Source organism: Buteo buteo, chromosome 24, assembly GCF_964188355.1.
Source record: "Buteo buteo chromosome 24, bButBut1.hap1.1, whole genome shotgun sequence".
Lineage (NCBI taxonomy): Eukaryota > Metazoa > Chordata > Aves > Accipitriformes > Accipitridae > Buteo > Buteo buteo.
In genome coordinates, this window is record NC_134194.1 from 11,784,820 (window position 1) to 11,803,773 (window position 18,954).

General features: G+C 41.8%; 2 protein-coding genes across 2 annotated transcripts; both read right to left on the bottom strand.

The window, feature by feature from the left end:
- Window positions 1–907: 907 nt before the first annotated feature.
- ATP6V0E1 (ATPase H+ transporting V0 subunit e1) lies at window positions 908–13,234 on the bottom strand. Its single transcript, XM_075056501.1, has 4 exons — window positions 13,043–13,234; window positions 10,642–10,689; window positions 5,261–5,388; window positions 908–2,469 (listed from the first exon to the last, which is right to left on the bottom strand). Exons 1-3 carry the CDS (start codon window positions 13,144–13,146, stop codon window positions 5,295–5,297), a joined length of 246 nt encoding a protein of 81 aa, XP_074912602.1. The 5' UTR covers window positions 13,147–13,234; the 3' UTR covers window positions 908–2,469; window positions 5,261–5,294.
- A 1,305-nt stretch (window positions 13,235–14,539) lies between these two features.
- RPL26L1 (ribosomal protein L26 like 1) lies at window positions 14,540–18,953 on the bottom strand. The gene is made up of 4 exons (XM_075056500.1): window positions 18,826–18,953; window positions 17,537–17,709; window positions 16,657–16,797; window positions 14,540–14,711 (listed from the first exon to the last, which is right to left on the bottom strand). The coding sequence occupies exons 2-4, from the start codon at window positions 17,702–17,704 to the stop codon at window positions 14,583–14,585; spliced, it is 438 nt and encodes a 145-aa protein (XP_074912601.1). The 5' UTR covers window positions 17,705–17,709; window positions 18,826–18,953; the 3' UTR covers window positions 14,540–14,582.
- Window position 18,954: the final 1 nt, after the last annotated feature.

The window sequence follows — 18,954 nt, forward strand, 5'->3', positions numbered from 1 at the left end:
GCTCTACATTCTGCCAATGTTTATGACTTAAAGTCTTCAGGACTTGCAGTTTCCTTAACCTTCCTCGCTTTCTACCTTCCCCCAAAAATATCCATGCACATCCAGAGATCAGACCGTTTCCATGCAGACCCAGGCTTTCAACCTATTTCAAGTTCCAGCAAGCTTCCTTCTTAGATACTTTGACATTTGGCATTCTCTTCTGTTGTCATGAAGCAAGAGGAAACTGTTAAAGGCTTTGATACCTGCATTGTTTGTTAAACACCAGTGGCTGAATCTGTCTGCTCTAATTTCCTGCAGTCATGCAAAAAAAGAAATTATCTGAAGCAGTGTTAATTCCTGGCACACATGGAGCAGACCATTCCATAATCACAATGCAGACAGTAGGTCACACAACATTCAGCAGAACAGGAACAAAACATTATTTTTTCAACTTCTTCAATCATGCTACTACCTGCTACCTGTTTCAGAGAAAATATTAACCATTCAGATAAAGGGAAATTTCTCTATCCAGAAAGCAGCTAAATAAAAATTGAACTATGGCTTGTTTGTCCAGGCTTTGAATAGCTCTTTACATTAAATTCACTGACAGTGAAACACACCATGTGAACTCTGTTTTACTCCTCCTGTATCTTCTACAATGAGTGATAGCTTAGAACCTAAAATAGAAGGCTGGTTAAAGAAAGTGATAATACCAATATAACTAATAGCACTGTTTGTCACTGTACATTTTCTTTTCTGGTGTCTCACTTTAGGGTAAAATGACAGGCAGATCAATATGTTTTAAAAAACTGTGACGTATTCAAAATTGCCAGCGGTGTCTTGAAGCATTTCACCTCCCCTCCCCATACTATGTCAACGTATCTTATCCTCCACACACACTGTAAAAAAAACAGAACAAACAACAATCGAAGCTTGTATAAGATCATTTGGTTTCCGATTTTCTTAGGAATTATTTCCCACAGACTATACAGCATTATGGTGTACAACTTCTCGCATGTTAAAATACAGCTGTCAGTAGTGGGTAACTTGAAAAAATTCACTATTCTAGTCTCAACAGTCACTATGCTTATTTGTAATAGTGGCGGCATTCTTGTTTCTTTTGCAATTCATACTGTCCAGTTTTCGATCACCGCAAGTTACAGCATTTTGTCAGGATCTCCTGTATAGTAATGAGTACTATTGCACTGAAGTAGTTAACAGTACTATCCAAAAGGAAAAAAATGAACCGCTCCATTATGCCCGTGTGCATAACAATAAAACACAGTAAGGAAAAATTGCAATTTATGTGGACATGATGTAAGGAGCTAAGAAAGTATACATGAAGGCTCCTGTGCATGCAGCAGTATTTATATCCTTTGAAGCTATTCCTTAACAAATGACTTACTAGATTCACTCCCAACTCCATGGTCTCAGCTGACATCGAGGAGCCTCAGCAATCTTTCATCTCCGGCCTACATTGTCACATGCTTTATCAGGTCTGCAATTCCATGTGCAACTGTCAAGTCAGTATAAAACAACTGCTGTATTTTCTGTTCAATTCAAATTGCTTGTTATTATAGGTATCCCCTCAAAAGGCCAGGGAGTAAATCAATCTCCCATCAAAATTACTATTTATGCTTTGTTCAAACTAGTCATGTTATCTCTGTTGCTGAGTCCCCCTAGTATCAGACAACGGGAAGTTCATGGAGAAGAGGCTCTCGAGCCAAGGCATTCACTTCTTCCTGCAGACCTTTCAGCAATTTTAGACTGCAAACTTAGTCCTATTTTAGAACTACCCAAGAGGTCTCGATACAGGCAGCAAGTGTGCTCATCTCATCACACTGTATGACTTCATCACAGTTTACCCACATCATCTAAGTTTCCCCAGCTCAACTCTGGCCAACTATTGTCTGATTAAAACCACAGAAAAGCACATCGTAACAGTTAAACATGGCACAAGAGCATTTTGTATAAAGCAGAGGATTAGTTTTATTTCCAGGCATGAGAAATTTAAGACCAAATTTCCCAAGAATACAACTCACTTTAAAAAAATAAATGCCATCAGCATGTGGCACCACTGTTTCTCCTCTCCTCATACAGTTTCATTGCACACATTTTTTCAAGTGCAGTCAAACACAGAACAGGGGTGAACAGCACAGCAACAGACAACCTAAGACCTGTAGAAATATAGTGTTCCTATGGAGTAAGTAAAATGAACAGGAAAGCTGACTCTACGACCCATAAAAACTTTAGAAATTTTCATCAGATCTGAAGTTAACAGACAAAAATTTACAGTACTGAAGAGGAGTATAAATTGCATTAGGCACACTCTTAAACGGTATAGTAGGAAAAAATACAGGGCTTTGAACAAGCCATTTGAAGCACAATAGAAAGGTTAAGGCATTAATGCAGGCTTGGTATCCAACCAACTATGTTAAGGGCATCTTTGGGTCAGTGGAGTTTTTCATCTGCAGGAAATCTCTTCTTTACCTGCAAAGCAAGAGGCAACTTAATTATTCCTTCCCATGGAGACAATTTACTAATCGAAGACCTGGCTGTTAAGCACAACTATTTCCATTTCACAAATGCACTGAGAAATGGTCAAGAACTGTAGATAATTCATCTATATGGAGCTTCAAGAATAATCTCTCCTTCCTTTCTTAGCAGTTTCATTTCTGAAGCTACTGCAAGTCCTTTTAGTTACATTCTAAGTCGATCAAACAACTATTTTACTAGAAAGTTTGCAATGCTGTAACAGCATCCAGTCATCTGGATGATATCCCTTCTTGCACCTGCATGAAGAAAGCTCCTGGTCTGAGAACACAAGACTGTAAATCAACAAATTTAAGGAGAAAAGGTGGTGTTAGATCACATTGCTTACCACAGCTACAGAAGTTTGCATGCTCTTACATACTGCCATCCAAGCCATTAACTTGATTATACAGACAAGTCATCTGATACATCATCATCACTTGGAGAGACACTGACCGAAAAGAAAGACCAAACTTCTGTAATTTGGCATGGATCAATCAAGTCAGCATCTGTAGAAGCTCCTCATTAGAATGCAGTAGCTTTCTGTGTGCATTTTCAGCCCGCTCCATTGGTCAAGTAAAATGGGTTTGCTTAGACTATCCTTATTTTTAAATAAGATTTCTCCACTCTAGGAGTTAGCATTTCATTCTCTGCTTTAACTCTTTGCCTTGCCCATACTAATCCATCCAAAACTCAACTGAAAGAGAAATGGGAGGCTGAAAAAAGTGTAGTACATGCACCTTGAGTGCTAGAAAAGCACATCTTAAAAGCCAAAAATAACTGGTCAAACAAGAAATGGTAGCTATATTTATGGAATTCCATGCAGTGCCAGAGATATAACCCAACTCTTTCAGATGGAATCTAATTCACAGTCCCTATCTGGTGAGAAACTCAACAGGGGGCTCTAAGCACAGAGGCACACAGCAGCAAAAGACAGGACACTGCAGCTTGATCAAGGTAGCCACCTCCTTGCTGCTCAGCTCATTCAACACTGCAAGAGTAATTCAAACAAGATCGTGGAGAATAGTATGTCCTGTTAATAGCACATTTCTAGCAAGAAAGCACATAGTATTTAACCATGATATTTGTGATTATATGCTTCTACTTTTTTAAAGCATTCTTTTTCACAAAGACAAGAACCTTCATTTTATTCCAAAATTAAGCCAATGAAATCAGATATATCAAAGGTTAAAACAAACTGCTTCATGTAACACAACAGCACGTGCTATATAGGTCTCATTCTCCATTAATAAGTTTAAAAATGACAGCTCCTTACATAAACTTTCTGGCCATCCTAGAATACATTAGTTCCCTCTCTATCTTGGTACAAATTTAGCTCCAGTCCTCTGGAAAATCCTTCACTGAAAGGGAAGGGGAAAGTCCTGATTCTTTTAGTAGGTGCCTAGAGTCCAAAAGTTGTATCTCCATTTTTTTTCAGTGCTGGTTGCAACACACAGACCATTTATCAGTCAGAAGGAAGCCCAATTTTTACATCCAAGGCAGCTACTTATTCAGATAACTACATTTCAGTTTCAGATTCTAGGCAACTGAATTATCCTTCGAGATTCAGGGATCTGTATGCCCCTTACCAGAATACACTGGTCTCTGTTTTAGCTAACTAATTATGTGTTAACACATGAGCAGTGAAAATGCTCCTAGGAAATTCGGCTTGACTGACTTAGCTAATTACAGGCCTCTACTTGAAGCAGGGCCAAGTCTACCTTTAGCTTCTGCGTGCTGCTTAAAAGAGAAGATACAGACATATACACATGCCACAGTCTGACAACACCACGGTTCAGATGAAGCCTACTTTGAAGCAGTGGAGCTTTGCTTCAGGGTAAATATTCAGGATGCTTTACAGACAGCATTTAACTGAGCTATAACATCAACTGTCATCTGTCTGCTGCTATTGGACTTCCATAAACAGAAGTTAAAGTAATAACAGCAAGGGGGTAGGCAGTTAAACCTAAAAGGACAGAAAAAACAGGTAAAAAACTAAGTGTGTCTAATTATTCAGTTACCAGCATGAAAAACTAAAATCACAGGGAATTCTTTCCACAGCTATCCTTCATTTGAACCTTCAACTCCAAATGCTGCTGCAACCTGAAGTCATCATGGTACTTTTAGTACAAGACTTTGTATTTTTGCTGGTCATGTCAGAAAGCATGCCTAAGAACTGCAACAACAGCATTCCAATAGCACTACCCAGATAGCAACCACCAGGCTCATCTATGATTAAAGTTGCACACAGGCTATCATAAAAAAACAAACCCAAACATTAATCTATAAGCTTGGCATTAGTGCTATAACATTGACAGGATAAAGAACCATTCTAACTGCAGTTCTCACTCCAAGTTCCCAGATGAATGAGGGCAACTGTACGTTGCCTTGTAAATCAGGACAAGTCTTAGATGAAATGGTAGTAGTAGGCTTGAAGAGAGGTTCAACAATTGTAAAAGGTTAGGAAATCCACTTATGCTAGCTATTCAAAGATACCCCAGCCCAATTTTTTTTTTTTTGTAGGAAGAAGAAATTTACTGTTCTCCTTACAAACCCCTGCTTACTGAACACAGCACCATGACACGATAGCAGAGAAAAATAACTGTACAAGAATTAAGTCCAAGCTTTTCACAGTATCCAGTCAAGATTAACATCAAAATAAGTTTTGTTGCAGCCTACAGGAAGAACTGTTCAATTTCTCCTGAAGCTTTAACATGCCAAATATATTAATAAATCTGATCATACTCACCTAGTCAATAAATTGCAGCAGAGGACAGACATCCTTAAGGCCAGTGAGATTTAAGATACCAGATTGTTTCATTGCTTAACTGTGGCCCAAAGAGAGGGTTGAGTTGAGCCAGAATCGCAATCAGCCAACTGCAAGACAACCCCCCCAACACAAAAGAGAGAACATCAGCCAAATTACTAAGCTTATGATAATGGAAAGGCTTGTCCAAAGCACAAGTACTATCAGAAAAAAAAACCAAACAAATGACAGTTTTCAGGAAGGTCTAATATCAAATCAAAATTTTACTCAAGCTCATACACAAAGACCAGATACCAGCAATGAAGATCTGGTACCAAATCGTTCTGCAACTGAAACAATAAATTGTCCTGTTCAAATTAAAGCAACACAAACCCACCTGACAGCATTTCTCTCATATTTTTCCTTTGACAGGAAAAGTGTTTTGAGACATATGGAACTCGGGTATTTGTGAGCTCTGAAGATAGAAACATAAGAGAGACCGACCTTTTCTCAGTGCCTTTGAAGCATCCTTTAAACAAAAAACTCTGAGAAACATACTTTCTCTCATTTGCTCTTATTTTCAGTGTATGACAACCTACCCTTGCAGACATGGTATATTTTTCATCAGAGACTGAACAAAAGTAAATTTAAACCTGGCACGGAAGTCAAGAAACAGGAACCTAAGGCAAAAGGGTACAATGCTACAGGAACACACACACACACAAAATTAAAAAAACCACAACAACAAAACCAATATGACGACAAACCCCAGATCATCAGCAACAGCAGCCTTGTCATCAGAGCAGTTCATAAACTAACACTGCAGAAGCCATAGCCAGAACCAAGAACAAGAGGAATGTAGTTTGTGGAAAATATCCAGGAAAGCTAAACAGAAATAAATATTCCACTGTTAAAAGATGTATTTGTTTTGTAAATATTACAAGAGTCAGAAAAAGCAATGGATGCTTCCATGGATTTAAATCTATGTTAAATACTAACTATTTAAACACATTTAGTGAACACACTGGCTCATCTGTCTGCTATTTCTAGAATGCTTTGTAAGGAGGAGAAAAAGCAGAGCAGCTTTGTAATGGGAGCTGCCACAAATGTACCAGAGTGCTTAGGCAGTCATGGAAAATTCCACACAAACCTTGATGCTTTGACCAACAAATGAAGTGCAGGTCTGCTGTAAAATGGCTAGAAGAGCCAGGGGCAAAAGACATGGGCCAGACTTAAAGAAAACACATCAATCCTCTTAAAATTTACAAATATTTATTTTCAATGCCACTTTCAGTTTTGCACAAAGTAGGACTCTAGTTAAAACGGCATGCTGAGCCTGCAGCAGTCTATCAGTCATGCAAGCCTTGAAATACATAGCAGGCTCTACAAAGCAATTAAAACATCAGCTAGACACCACCAAGAGGAGAGCCAACAACCTTTAGGTTGACATGTTTCTACTTTGCTATCCAAAGTGATGATAACGTATTTTGAAATCATGTTAATCATTATGTTAAATTTACTTACGGGAAAAGCAAATTAGCTCTTAAAAATACCACAGAATTTATTCTGCAAGGGTTAATTTTCAGATACAAAAGACAGACAGAAGGGATGCCAGAGCACTGTACCATCTGTCTTTAGCATCCTGAACTAACAGAAGTGGGAGGAGGGTAGGAACACTAAAAGCCTGTTAAAGCACATTATTCTCTTTCTCACTGTACAGAAGGAAGGAACTCTGTGCACAAATATCTCACCTCTCTATGCTTCCTAAGTTCAGACCCAGCATGGCTGTGAATTAAATGAGCTGGAAGCACATTCAAAATATTGACGTGTCCCAGCTGTATAACCATGCTTTAGGCAAGCACTGTGCAGTTTTCAAAAGCTATTTGTTGGGACCATGCTGGATACCCAAGCTCTGAGCCATAGTGGCATTACAGGTCAATAGTATATTCCTCCTCCCCGCTCTGCTAGGGCCCAATAATTTAAAGTAGTAGTTAGGCACTGAACTCTACGACTCCCTTGCATTCAAGGTAAGTCACAAAAAAGCTTTTACCACGTTTTGCTTAAGTGATGCTGCTTTATACAATAACCTATCATGACAATGCAAAACAAAACATGGCATTCAAAGTTAAACAAAGCAGGCCTCTGTACCCAACGCATAATGTTCTAGGTTGCTAAAATCAGGTACGGCATTCGAGCCACCCACAGGTCCTTAAATTCTACAAGATACCACTTAAAACAGTTAGTGTTAATTACCCAGCTCAGACAAGGAAATTGAAGTCCCTTATGTTCTACCAGGAAGATTTTTAAAAGGTCTTTCTACCATAACTGCCATCTGTCTATGCTGCACATTACAAATTAAGGTCCTGCTATCTCTGTTTAAATGTCAATTTGGGCAACCATATTTTAATCCTTTTAGAATCAGTAGCAAATAATACCATTTTTCAAGCACCCTGTCCTCTGTTAGTAGAGTATCATGGTACTGTTTCAGGAACTGCTTTGTAAATAGCAAAATAGATTTAGACTTTGACAGTTCTTTACAACATGGTGTAACCTATAATTTCTGCAGCAGTAACTCCTTATGCTTTGCCTTATATTTTACGAGGTTCCTGAAGCTCATGTATTCAAAAGGCTGCTGGGTACAATATCTGTACACAAATTATGCACTTACCCATGCAAAAGTTTTCTATAGAACAACCAAATTAACACCATGTGATCAATATGGTTATTCAAAATTATTACTGTTAAATCTAAACACAGAAGAAACAGCTTTAAGTTGAAATGTGATCAACTTCAAATTTAGTTAGCACAAATAGAGTTTGATGCAAATTAATTTGTCCATCAAGTGGTGTTTAATGAAGACAGGAAATAGTTTTTTCCCTATTTTCAACTGGAAAGGTCCCTCAAAGAAAGTAGGTCTAGCAGAGTTCTAAACAACTCCACAAAGAAGTAGATAACAGCACCAGCCACCTACTAAGGACATGCAAATACAGAAGACCATACCTGGGACAACGGAACTTATTTTAACCCTAACACATACAATGAAGAATCCTCTGAAACCATTCTTTCACACTTCCTTCAAGACTGCGATGAAAAATTAGTCTCTTTCTTTAGTCACCGAAACCAAGGTCTGAAATGTTTTGAATGCCTCCCCCAAAAAAAGAAAAAGGATATGGAAAGAACAAACTTACATACAGACTAGATGATCTTTCAAGGTCCTTTCCAACCAGGGCTGTTCTATGATTTTATACAGAATTCATGGGGGGTGGTGGGGAAAGACTGTGTGATGAGGCAAGTTCTATCTTGGAATATGAGGAGAAAAATCTGCTTTTTATCATATTCTGGCAAGCAGAGACTATGTATGTAGTTTATGTGGTTGGGTATAACTAGTGATGGTTTAAAACATAGTAATGTTTTGCTGCTTCTCTTTTTTCAAGGTATAATTGGAGAAAGCCAAACGGAATACAGAAAACGAGTTAGAGCCCACAAAATTACAAAAGAACCCCCTCATTGGACATGCAAGAACAGATTATAAATCATGTTAATGACACTAGATTTATAACAGGTCTGTTTCAGTACAAAAATCACTAAACTTACAAGTGAAATACCACTGTACATTTGAAGAGTTCACAGCATTCAAAGTTAAGAAATTCTACAACAAACACATTCCACATCATAATCCAGGGGTTTCTGCACATGACACATGGCCTCAACTTAAAGGAAACTGTCCTTCTTCAAACAACAAAGAAAACAAACCCTAAACTTCAAGGATTTTAGACGAGTAGGACATTATTTCTGTTAAAATACAGAGTAGGAAGAACTTAAGTGAGAACTTTAAACTTAAACAAAAACAAAACACTGCTGCCCATCCCCCAAAAAACCCAACAAACCCCAAATGCACAAATTACTGTAACCTGAACACGGTAACCTAGTGAAAATGAGCATCCAGTTGCCCTTTTTTAGCCAAGCATTTGGGACCTACCACGAGACTGGGCTGCTACATACTTTATGTGCAGGCAAGGAGGCCTTCATAGCACTGAGATTCCCAAATTTCAATCACAAATTCAAGTTGCTAGCACTACAAAGCTCAAGTTTCTACATTTGCTCAGCAAAACTTTAATTTAAAAAACTGTCACAGAACCAAGTTTGCTGTACTTTTACAATTATTCAGAAGAGTTATTTCTTAAGACTTCATATGTCAAATACTCCAAATTAAAAAAAAAAAAAAAAAAAAAAAAAGGCCTCACCTGTATAAAACCTGAATATTGCATTATTAAACTAAATCAAACCTGCATAAGCCTGCACCACAGGCCAACCCAACATGGAACCAAACAGGCGCTTCCTGGAACATGCCAACACTGACAATATGGCTTTTGGCTGCCAGTACTTCAGAATGAGTCTTGAGATTAGAGACGCATTTCTCTAAATATTCATGTTAAGCTCCTTAGAGTAGCATAAATAATGCCTAAATACTTCAGGAAAGTACAAATACTACTCAGGTTCAAGAGGAACTCTGAATAATGATTTTATTACTAGTTAACGCTAAAGATCTAACCAGCCTTTTACCATTTACTCTCTGTAACAAATTCTTTCAAAGTTATTTCTGCATAGCACTTTTTTGACTAAGATCAGTCTCTAATGTCTTAAAAGATAAATGCTTTCTCTTGTGGACTCCAGCTACAGCTGGCTTACCTCTTGACAAAAGAACAGATATGAGGAATTCCTCAACAAGTTATTTTGTTATTTTTACCAATTCTCTTACAGAAGAGAGGCAGCCTCAAATATCATGTGCATCTAAACAGAAACAGTCTTTATATATTAAAGCATCACAAGTCTGTCAGAAAAATTATTTGTCATACATATAAAAACCCCCATGTGTAAGTTGTTCCACCCACTGCCCTGCCAGATTTCAGGAATATATTCAACCAAACTAAGTAAAGCAAAACTCATCAGTAGGTTTAAATTAGTATCACCTTAAAAATAAATGTAAGGTATAAAGAATGAAAAGGGCAGAAAGTCATTGCTCTGCTGTGAATCAGAAAAATTTTAGAATTGACAAACTGCCATTATACTTGTGAGCGAATAAGCCAATGAACTAGAAAGGAGTAATATCAAGTCAACGCAGAGCACTATTCAACAGTTAACATGTCAGAGGACAACAAGAAGAATTCAGGTTTAATTCAGTATCTTCCAATGGGAAAACGTTTTCTTCAGCATGTTGAAGGTCTTTAGAACTAAGAATTCTAAGAGCTATCAAAGAACACCTTGTCTAAATCTCTGTAACACATTTAAAAAGCTTCTTCCTAAATGTTTTGAGGATATAAAATAGGAACTTTTGATTACATCAGAACTGTGCCTTAATTAAGAGGCAAGACATTTATACTTACAACAGGTAGCAGCAAACAGCACATGTCACCAGCATTGTGTTGATAACACTGCAAAAAGGAAGGAGAGAAGCAGCTGATTAGTTGTCATGTTATGACTGACCACAAGATACATCGGAAAAAAAACCCAACCAGCAAACAAGAACAAGTTCAACTTTGATCATATGGAAGGTGATTCAACATGAGTGTTCTAACTTCTTCCAGCTGAGTAACTTGCAGAGGCACAGCTAAGACTCTGCAAAAGAACTGACACAGCTCTGGCAAACAGAAGTATACAGCTGTATTTAAAATAAAATAAAAACTACTCTGAAGAGGAGCAAAATCTTATGCAGTCAGTGTCCTTGCTCCATTTCACAGTCACGTCTACCAGCAAGTTAGTAAACTACTGAAGCTGGATATTGTAATGCTAACAGTAAACGATAAACATTTTCTCCATTTGCAAAATTCTGCTTACAGAAAAATTAAGTATCAAAATATGTATTTTAATTTCATATCATGAATGAGGGTTTTGCAAACTGAATACAAAATAAAATCTCAAAGCCACATGAAATTATCTTTAGGATAAGATTTTCCTTTCTTTCTGAAAGAAAACTGTGTCAGAAACCATAGTTAAGCTGAAAAGAAGCAAGAACCAAGCAACTCTTGAAATTGAAAATGGTAAAATCACAGCTATACACATGTATGATTTTGAAGTGGGAGGAAAAGAAATGAGATTTTCTAACAGCGAGTGATCTATGTGGCTCATGGAACTCAGTAGCAAAGTGGAGGGTTTTCTTTCCTTTTTGTTTTATAAAAAGGGAAATTCCCTCTATGTATTCCGTCCCCCCCCAAACCAAGTAACAAAAAACTCATGTTAGCTCATTAACTTCCAACCGTTTTGTGACATGGATAACATTCAGTATTTTTCATCTATTTACACACATCCACCTTGTCAACTTTCAAACAAATGCTATAAAGCTAACATAGCCTGAATTAACCTTCAGGAACCCCTCCTTTCCAAGGAGTCCCAGAGTCATTGTTTGGGAGTTTTAACCTAGGATATGTGAATTCTTAGGTCAGTTAAAGTTTGCATTGACTTCTTTTGTTAGAAAAAGAACCACCCTATTCAGAAACAGGCTTTGGGTTGAGTTTTTTTTGTTTGTTTGTTTTTTTTTTTATTATTATTTTATTTAAGAAAATGAGAAGTTAACAGACTACACAGTGTTACTATAGACATGCTACAGAATCAGAACACAGCAGTGCTCTACTCATATTTGTTCATCATATTTTTGAATAACGACAGAACATCTGTTGGTGACCCACATACTTCCCACATACTTTAAGGACATGCCCGGAAGACATATTTCCAAGGTATTTCTAGAGGACAAGTTTTCAGGCACAACACGCACTTCAGGTTTGAAACTGAGGCAGTACATAGCAGAGCTAAATGCAACCTGAGGAAAGTTCCTCCAAGTTCAGATAAACAACTAAAAGAAAAGACAGCTGGTACCTGTGGAGTAGAGAGGATGTCAGAGAGAAGAAGAGAGATTAAGAAGTCATTATCTCCTAGGGAAAAGAGAAAGACAAACACTTGTCTACTTTTCAATCAGAGCAGCTAGGATCACTGCAGGAAAAATGTCTCTGCTTAGACGCCCTGCTTTTGTCCTCAGGCCACCACAGCTACAAGGCCACCAAGCACAGAACAGAGATCTACCACAGCGACTTTTTCAGTCTCATCCAGCGTGAGACTAGAGGACAGTGGAATAAGCTAGAAGAGGTCAAGTAAGAAAAGAAAGAGGGACTTATCGCTCAAACACCATCGAACTGAACAATAGACCTCCTTGCACCAGGATGCAGTGTATGCAGGCGTTTACAGGGCTGGAGGGGAAAACTCAAATCCGTGACGGACTATTAAGGTACGGAGACACTGCCTCTGGCCTCCGGCCCCACGCTCGGGCAGCCTCGCAGGCCGTAGCTCCGGCCTTCCGCCGCTGGCTGCATCTCGGCTGGCACAGGCGCCTGGGCCCGGGCCCGCCCGCCCTCCGCGCTGCGCCAGTACGGCGACGAGGAACCCGCAGGACTACTGCGGCAGGAGGCGGCGGCTCCGGGCCCGGCGGGGCGGCGAGTACGGCAGATACGGCGCTGTAGGGCGCCGCGGCGGCCGCCGGGCCTCGACGGCGGGGGTAAAGGGGAACTCGAGAGAGCCGGAGCCGCAAGGCCGCTGCCGCCCGGCAGGCCCGCAAGGGCACGGCCCGCCTCCGCCGGGCCGCCGCCGCCACCTCGGGGCGACGGGCCCGCCTCCGCCGGGGGCCTCCTCACACCTCCCCGCCATGCCCGAGGGGGATGGGAAGGGAAGCGAACGGGCCCACCGCCCCCCTCAGAGCGGCCCCGGCCTCCCGCCGCACCCCCCCTCCCGGCCACTCACCCGCGGTTAGGCCCCTTGGGTACGAGCCACGGCAGGACGCCGCCGACCACCCCCCAGAAAACGCTCATGACGATGATGGGCACCGTGAGGCCACCGTACGCCATGGCCGGGCTAGCGGGGGCGGCGGCGGCGGAGGGAAGCTGCTCGGTCCGACCCGGCGCGGCGCCTCCCCTCCCCTCCCCTCCCCCTCCCCTTCCTCACGGCCGGGCCGCGGCGCCCCGCCCCGCCCCCTCCACCAATCAGCGCCCGCCACGTCACCGGAGCCAGGCGGGCGGTGGCGCACCTGGCAGTGCGACGGGCGCCAGCCCTTGGCCCCGCCCCCCCTCCCCCCTGTGCTCGGCGCTGCCGGCTGCGGGGCCGGGTCCTGGCTGAGCCCGGCCCCAGCGGGGAACGGCGGGGCGAAGGGACAGGCCTTGGGGGCCAGGGCTGCGTCCGAGCTCCTCGGAAAGCTGGGAAGGGGGAAGAGGGTCCGGCAGGAGAGCCTGCGGCAGCGAGCCCCAAGACGTTCCCTGAAACTGCGACGCAAGGCCAAGAAAAAACGAAGAAAAATCTTCAGTCAGCGAACCGCGAGGGGTAAAACCGCGGAACCTACACGCAAGAAGCGACGTTCAAAGCTCGCCTCCGTATTAATGCCTACGAATGACTTCAAAAGTGCACGTCATTCTCCCCGATTCCCAGCACCCCCTTTGTCAGCTCGCAGCGCTGCTCAGGCAGGTGCTGGATTTCCTTCCCTCGCTATTGGCAATTAGAGGGCCATGCACCGAGACAGTAAATTCACTTAATTGCAGGGCTGTTTTCAACACGCTGCAGCAGCTCTCGGTTATAGATGTATAAAGCACTAAAAACCTCACTTCCTCTTACAGAAAAGTTCGTCCAAAATAGCGTCAGCAACAGCAGCGAGACTGCCCTCGCTCCTACCCTTTTCAAACCAGCCAGCTCTGCCTCACAAGCACTGGCGAGGTAAATCCCCTGTCCCAAGCGCTGCATTAATGTAAGACCCCGAGACACCGCACAGCAAATTCAGAGCTGTGTTTGGCTGCATCACACCCAGTGAACCTCTAAAGTGTCATCCTCGACTGTCAAGTTTGTAAGACAGTTGAAAAAACATAATTTAAGAGGATTACAGAAAGAGACTCATGGCCAGAAATAACTTACTTCAAAAGTATGATAAAATACTAAATACATACAGTGCACAGAATTAACATGTTCATTTAAAACCATGAACAAATCTAAGTAAGTGTTAAAGATCAGTGGAAGAGACAGAAGTACAATGGTCATTAGATGCATGTTTTCATCTTTCTAATGTTGGTTGAAACATTCCTTTATGGGGAACAAGTCCTTCGTTTTCTTAAAAGTAAAAAAAAAGGGTACAAAAAGCTTTTTAATTTAGTGGAAGTATTTTTTACATAGTCAACATCAATACACAAGAATGAATATTTAATTGCTAACTAGACACACCTTATCAAGACTTTCTAAAGGAGAAGACACAACAATGGGTTGAATTTTAGCAGTTCTTTAATGGTGTCAAATAGGAAACCATCTATTCTTGCATCTTTTCGATTGTTTCTTCCTTGTATTTGCCCTTCTCCTTGCCAACCTGGCGAGATTTTGCTTTACGCTCCAAGATCTTTTTGCGATCTTTGTCCAGTTTTAGCCTAGTGATCACCACCTAGAGAAAGGACAAAGAATTTAGTGTCTCTTCAGTGTTTAAGTACAACAACCTGACAGAACTGTGGTAACATAGCACAGCCCAGGAAGATCACTGCTGACAGACTGCACCAAATCACCCAAGTTTTATTTCCACAGATGATCTAATTTGGTTTGAGTAGAACAGAGGTACTGAATTGCTTTCTGTATTTCAAAACACTGAGCTATATTAATTTTTCCGGGTACATTCAGGGATCAGAACATACAGGCAGTTTTTTCAATGCACAGCCACAACATTTGGACAAACTGAAGAGCAGCCAAATATCTATCCATCTATGTAATAAAATAATTACTTTGAAGTAAATCTAATTTCCATTATGCTGCTCAAACATGATGGATACTACATCTACTTAAAACACAGCATACAGACGAGACTTCTTCCCATCACCACAAAGGCAAGTAATGGATCATTATTTTAATATCTCCATGTTTTAAGCAATACTACCTAAATTTCAGAACACTAGAGAACCATGCTGCTGCCACTGGCCATTATCATATCATTGCTGTACCATCTGGACTAGCCAATACATCTGGCTAAACTACAGGCAACAGTAAAAGTTCATGCACCATGATGACTCATATAAAGACACTTGAAAGAACACATCTGCTATTGAACAGTTGCGAAGTGGCCAGGCAATTATCAAGTATTACTAACAAGGACACATGAAAGGTAAATTGCGCAGATCATTTGCTGCCACAACCCTAATGATATTTCTAAAAAAGCAGCAGCGAACTGCAGCACTGATTTTTCAGCTCATAAGCAGCCTTCAGTGCTTTTTGTGCCCCTCAAACTGGCAAAGAAATACCTGTGTTGATATTACTGAAGGGAGTACTTTAAAAATACAACTGACAATCAAATCCTAGAAAGAACATATAGGCTGCAGCAGGGCTGCAGACTCCTCCTCAGTTCCACTGTCCATTTAGGTCTCTCTTAATTGTAATTAATTCCTACCTCTTTACCTAGGAGAGGCAGAAACTGTTCATCCACCCCACTGCAAGTTTGCAAAAAAAAATGTTCTTCTGTTCCTTTTGCATTAATAACCAGGATCTTTGTGCACAGCTTTATTAAGCTCTGATTCCCAACTAGAGAAAAATTCCAGAGAAGTACAGGACCAGCAAAAATTAAATTTCTTTCACTGCTATTTACCACACAAGTAGTATGTGCACTGGCTTCAGCGCAATGTCACCTTGTCCGTCAAATGTTATTACTGCACACAAGTCATTATGTTTTGGAATAATTCTGCTTTCCCTCTGCTGAACATACCAACCATTTAGACCAGAAAACCTGTTACAACTGGATTTCTTCCACCAACGTTTCAGTATGCTTGCCCACATGGCAAGGCTGAAGCAGACTAATTTCATCTGCTTCAAACCAGGTTTTGGCTAGTTGTTCTGTTTTGCTTGAAATGTTTTCCTGTTATGACCTAAACAGGCTTTGCCTGGTTTTCACAAACTCTAAACATTGTATATCATTTCAGGTTAAAACCAGATTCAGAAGAACTTAGTTCACAGTAGCCCAGAAAAACAAATCACAAATCTGAGCATCTATCTGAACATTTCTAACACCTCCTTAACCAGTGCAAATGCCACATAGCAAAGGTGAAAGATTGTTCTGAACCATCTGGTCTGTGCTTTAAAAACACCAATCTCTTCAAAAAAGTATTTTAACAAGATTCTAAAGTCTCCAGCAGCTCCTCCACCAAATAAGCCCTAGAAACATTGAGGAGTTCTCTACTATCATGACACCGTAACATTTCCTTGTTTATTACGCTCCACCCCCACTCCCCCCAACGGTGTAGTATCTCAGTCCATGTGCCATAACAAGGCTTTACTCATGCCAGTAGCAGTATCTTCATTTGCCAACAAGGTCTCCTCATGCATTTCAGACCTCACTTCATGCACCGTACCTTGCTGGGATGGATCCCCACATGGACAGTTGTGCCATTAGCCTTCTCACGCTGAACACGTTCAATGTAGATGACATATTTTTTTCTGTACACCTGGACCACCTTGCCGATCTGCTGTCCTTTGTAGTGTCCCCGGACAACCTAAACACAAACATAAGTAGTACACTGTCCCATACTTCAAAACCACCCCTTAAACAATTAACAGATCTTAAGAAACGCTAATTATCCCAACAGAAAACCAGAACTCCACAGGTTGAAATCCCAACTCTGCTCTTTGTATACACACGCTACAAAGATATCAATTACTGGACAATTTCAGCAATCAATAAAAAGGAAAATATAATGGATCAGAACCATACTTCTCCCGCATTTTCCCTGCAATAAACCCTAATGGAGGAACTCCATATGTTTTCAACCAGAAGGCTAATAGTCAACTTAAACAGTTTTTCACCCATCATTGCATTTTATATTAAAAAAGCCACTTAACTTCGATTCATTTCTAAACTGATTTTTCAAGTATCACAGGTAGCAAATAGTCTATAAAAAAATAAAAGAAACACTTTTTTGTTTTGTGCTTTATTGTTAAAAGCCTTTAATCCAGCGTGATACTCAATACATGTAACTAAAGTGCAGTAAGGCTGCCAGCATGCTTGTGTTCCTTTTATTTTCCTTGTCACTGATGTGATCTCAAGAAACACGCAACAGGCCAAGTCTATGACTACATTAACTTGCATTATTTCTGCAAGACTCATGGCAGAGCTCCAGCATAAATGTAAATTTGTCTAGTCCTTCCCTTTTGCACAGGCTATACATGAAAACTAAAACACAGATGGAAGCTCATGTGTGACAGTACAACTTGTAAGACTGACAGCACAGCTACCTGGACTTCATCATCCTTTCGGATGGGCATAGAGCGGACATTGTATTTCTGCCGCAACTCCTTGGAGAGCGGGGAGGACATTATTTTTCTTCGAATGTGAGAAGGCGCATTGAAGTGTCGTTTACGGTTCTTGCTGCGGTCTGAGGTCACAAATGGATTGAACTTCATTTTGGCTGTGTAAAGAAGACAAGAGTTTGAGAGATGCTTGTAACTCATCCACACTACTCTATCATCGACCCACAGAAAGTATGCTAGGACATAAAAAAGCAATTTTAACTATTTTTAATCTTATCTCCAGTGAACATACCCTTACAAAGTGGACTTCAAATAAGGTTCAAGCCTCTTCCCTGATTGACAATGGACCTATGATTGACAGGTGTGCTAACACACGCACATCAGACCATTCTTTCTAATCCAAAGCTTGCTGTTCTCAGAAGTCAGGACACCTGATTAATTAGTCTTAATTTTGCACGGTAGTATACACCACCTTCATTTATAAAGTGAACATGTATTTTGGACTCGCAGAGAGAAGGAACTCATACTGCTTAGGGACCTCCAATAACGCACACCACAAGACTGGTGCACGTAACAGATTTGTAAATCCAAGATACTTTTGGCCTTCCCTAAACCTTAACAACTGCACTATAAGATTGACTGTTATGGCACAATTCATCCTAACTGACAAAGGCATGTCTGTTAAATGATGCTTTTGCTCAACTCTGCAACTTCCAACTATTACGCACTTGCACCTCCTGCACACGCCAGCCTGGGCTGTGCGGAAGCCAGGGCGTGCTGCAAATCAGAAGATCATACGCTGCCTGAGCTGTATTAACGAATAATCCACTATGGAAGAACAGACCAAAGGAGCGCAAGCCCTCTCCGGAGTCCGAGCTCCCAACAGCACACCCGAAGGCACCTCCGGGGCAGACCTGCCCCACCGGACACCCCTACAGCCACACTCCCGGGCCGGCAGCTCACTCGCCGCCTCTGCCCCAGACACGAACGCCAGCAGCGCCCTCGGGGCACACCCGTCTCGGGGACGGCGAGCCCGGGCCAACCCCGCTCCCCTCTCCAGGCAGCGAGCTGCCCCTTCCCGCGCCGAGAGGGCCTGGCCGGCGGCACCCCGCAGCCTCGGGCGCGGCGGCACCAGCAGAGCCCAAGGCGACCGAACCCCCTCCCGCTTCCCCGAACAGGCCCCGCCGCGCCGCGACCAGCGTGGGGGGACGGCGCGGGGCCGCCTCACGCAGGATGGCGACGGATGGCGACAGGCCGGGCCGCGCCGCCCTTACCCCTCTGCTGCCGCCGCGACGGTCGCCCGGAAAGAGGAGCGGGACGCGCTTCCGCTTCCCCAAGCGGCCGCCGGGCTCTCGCGAGATCCTGCGCGAGGAGCTGGGGCGCCCCGGCGCCCCCTGGCGGCC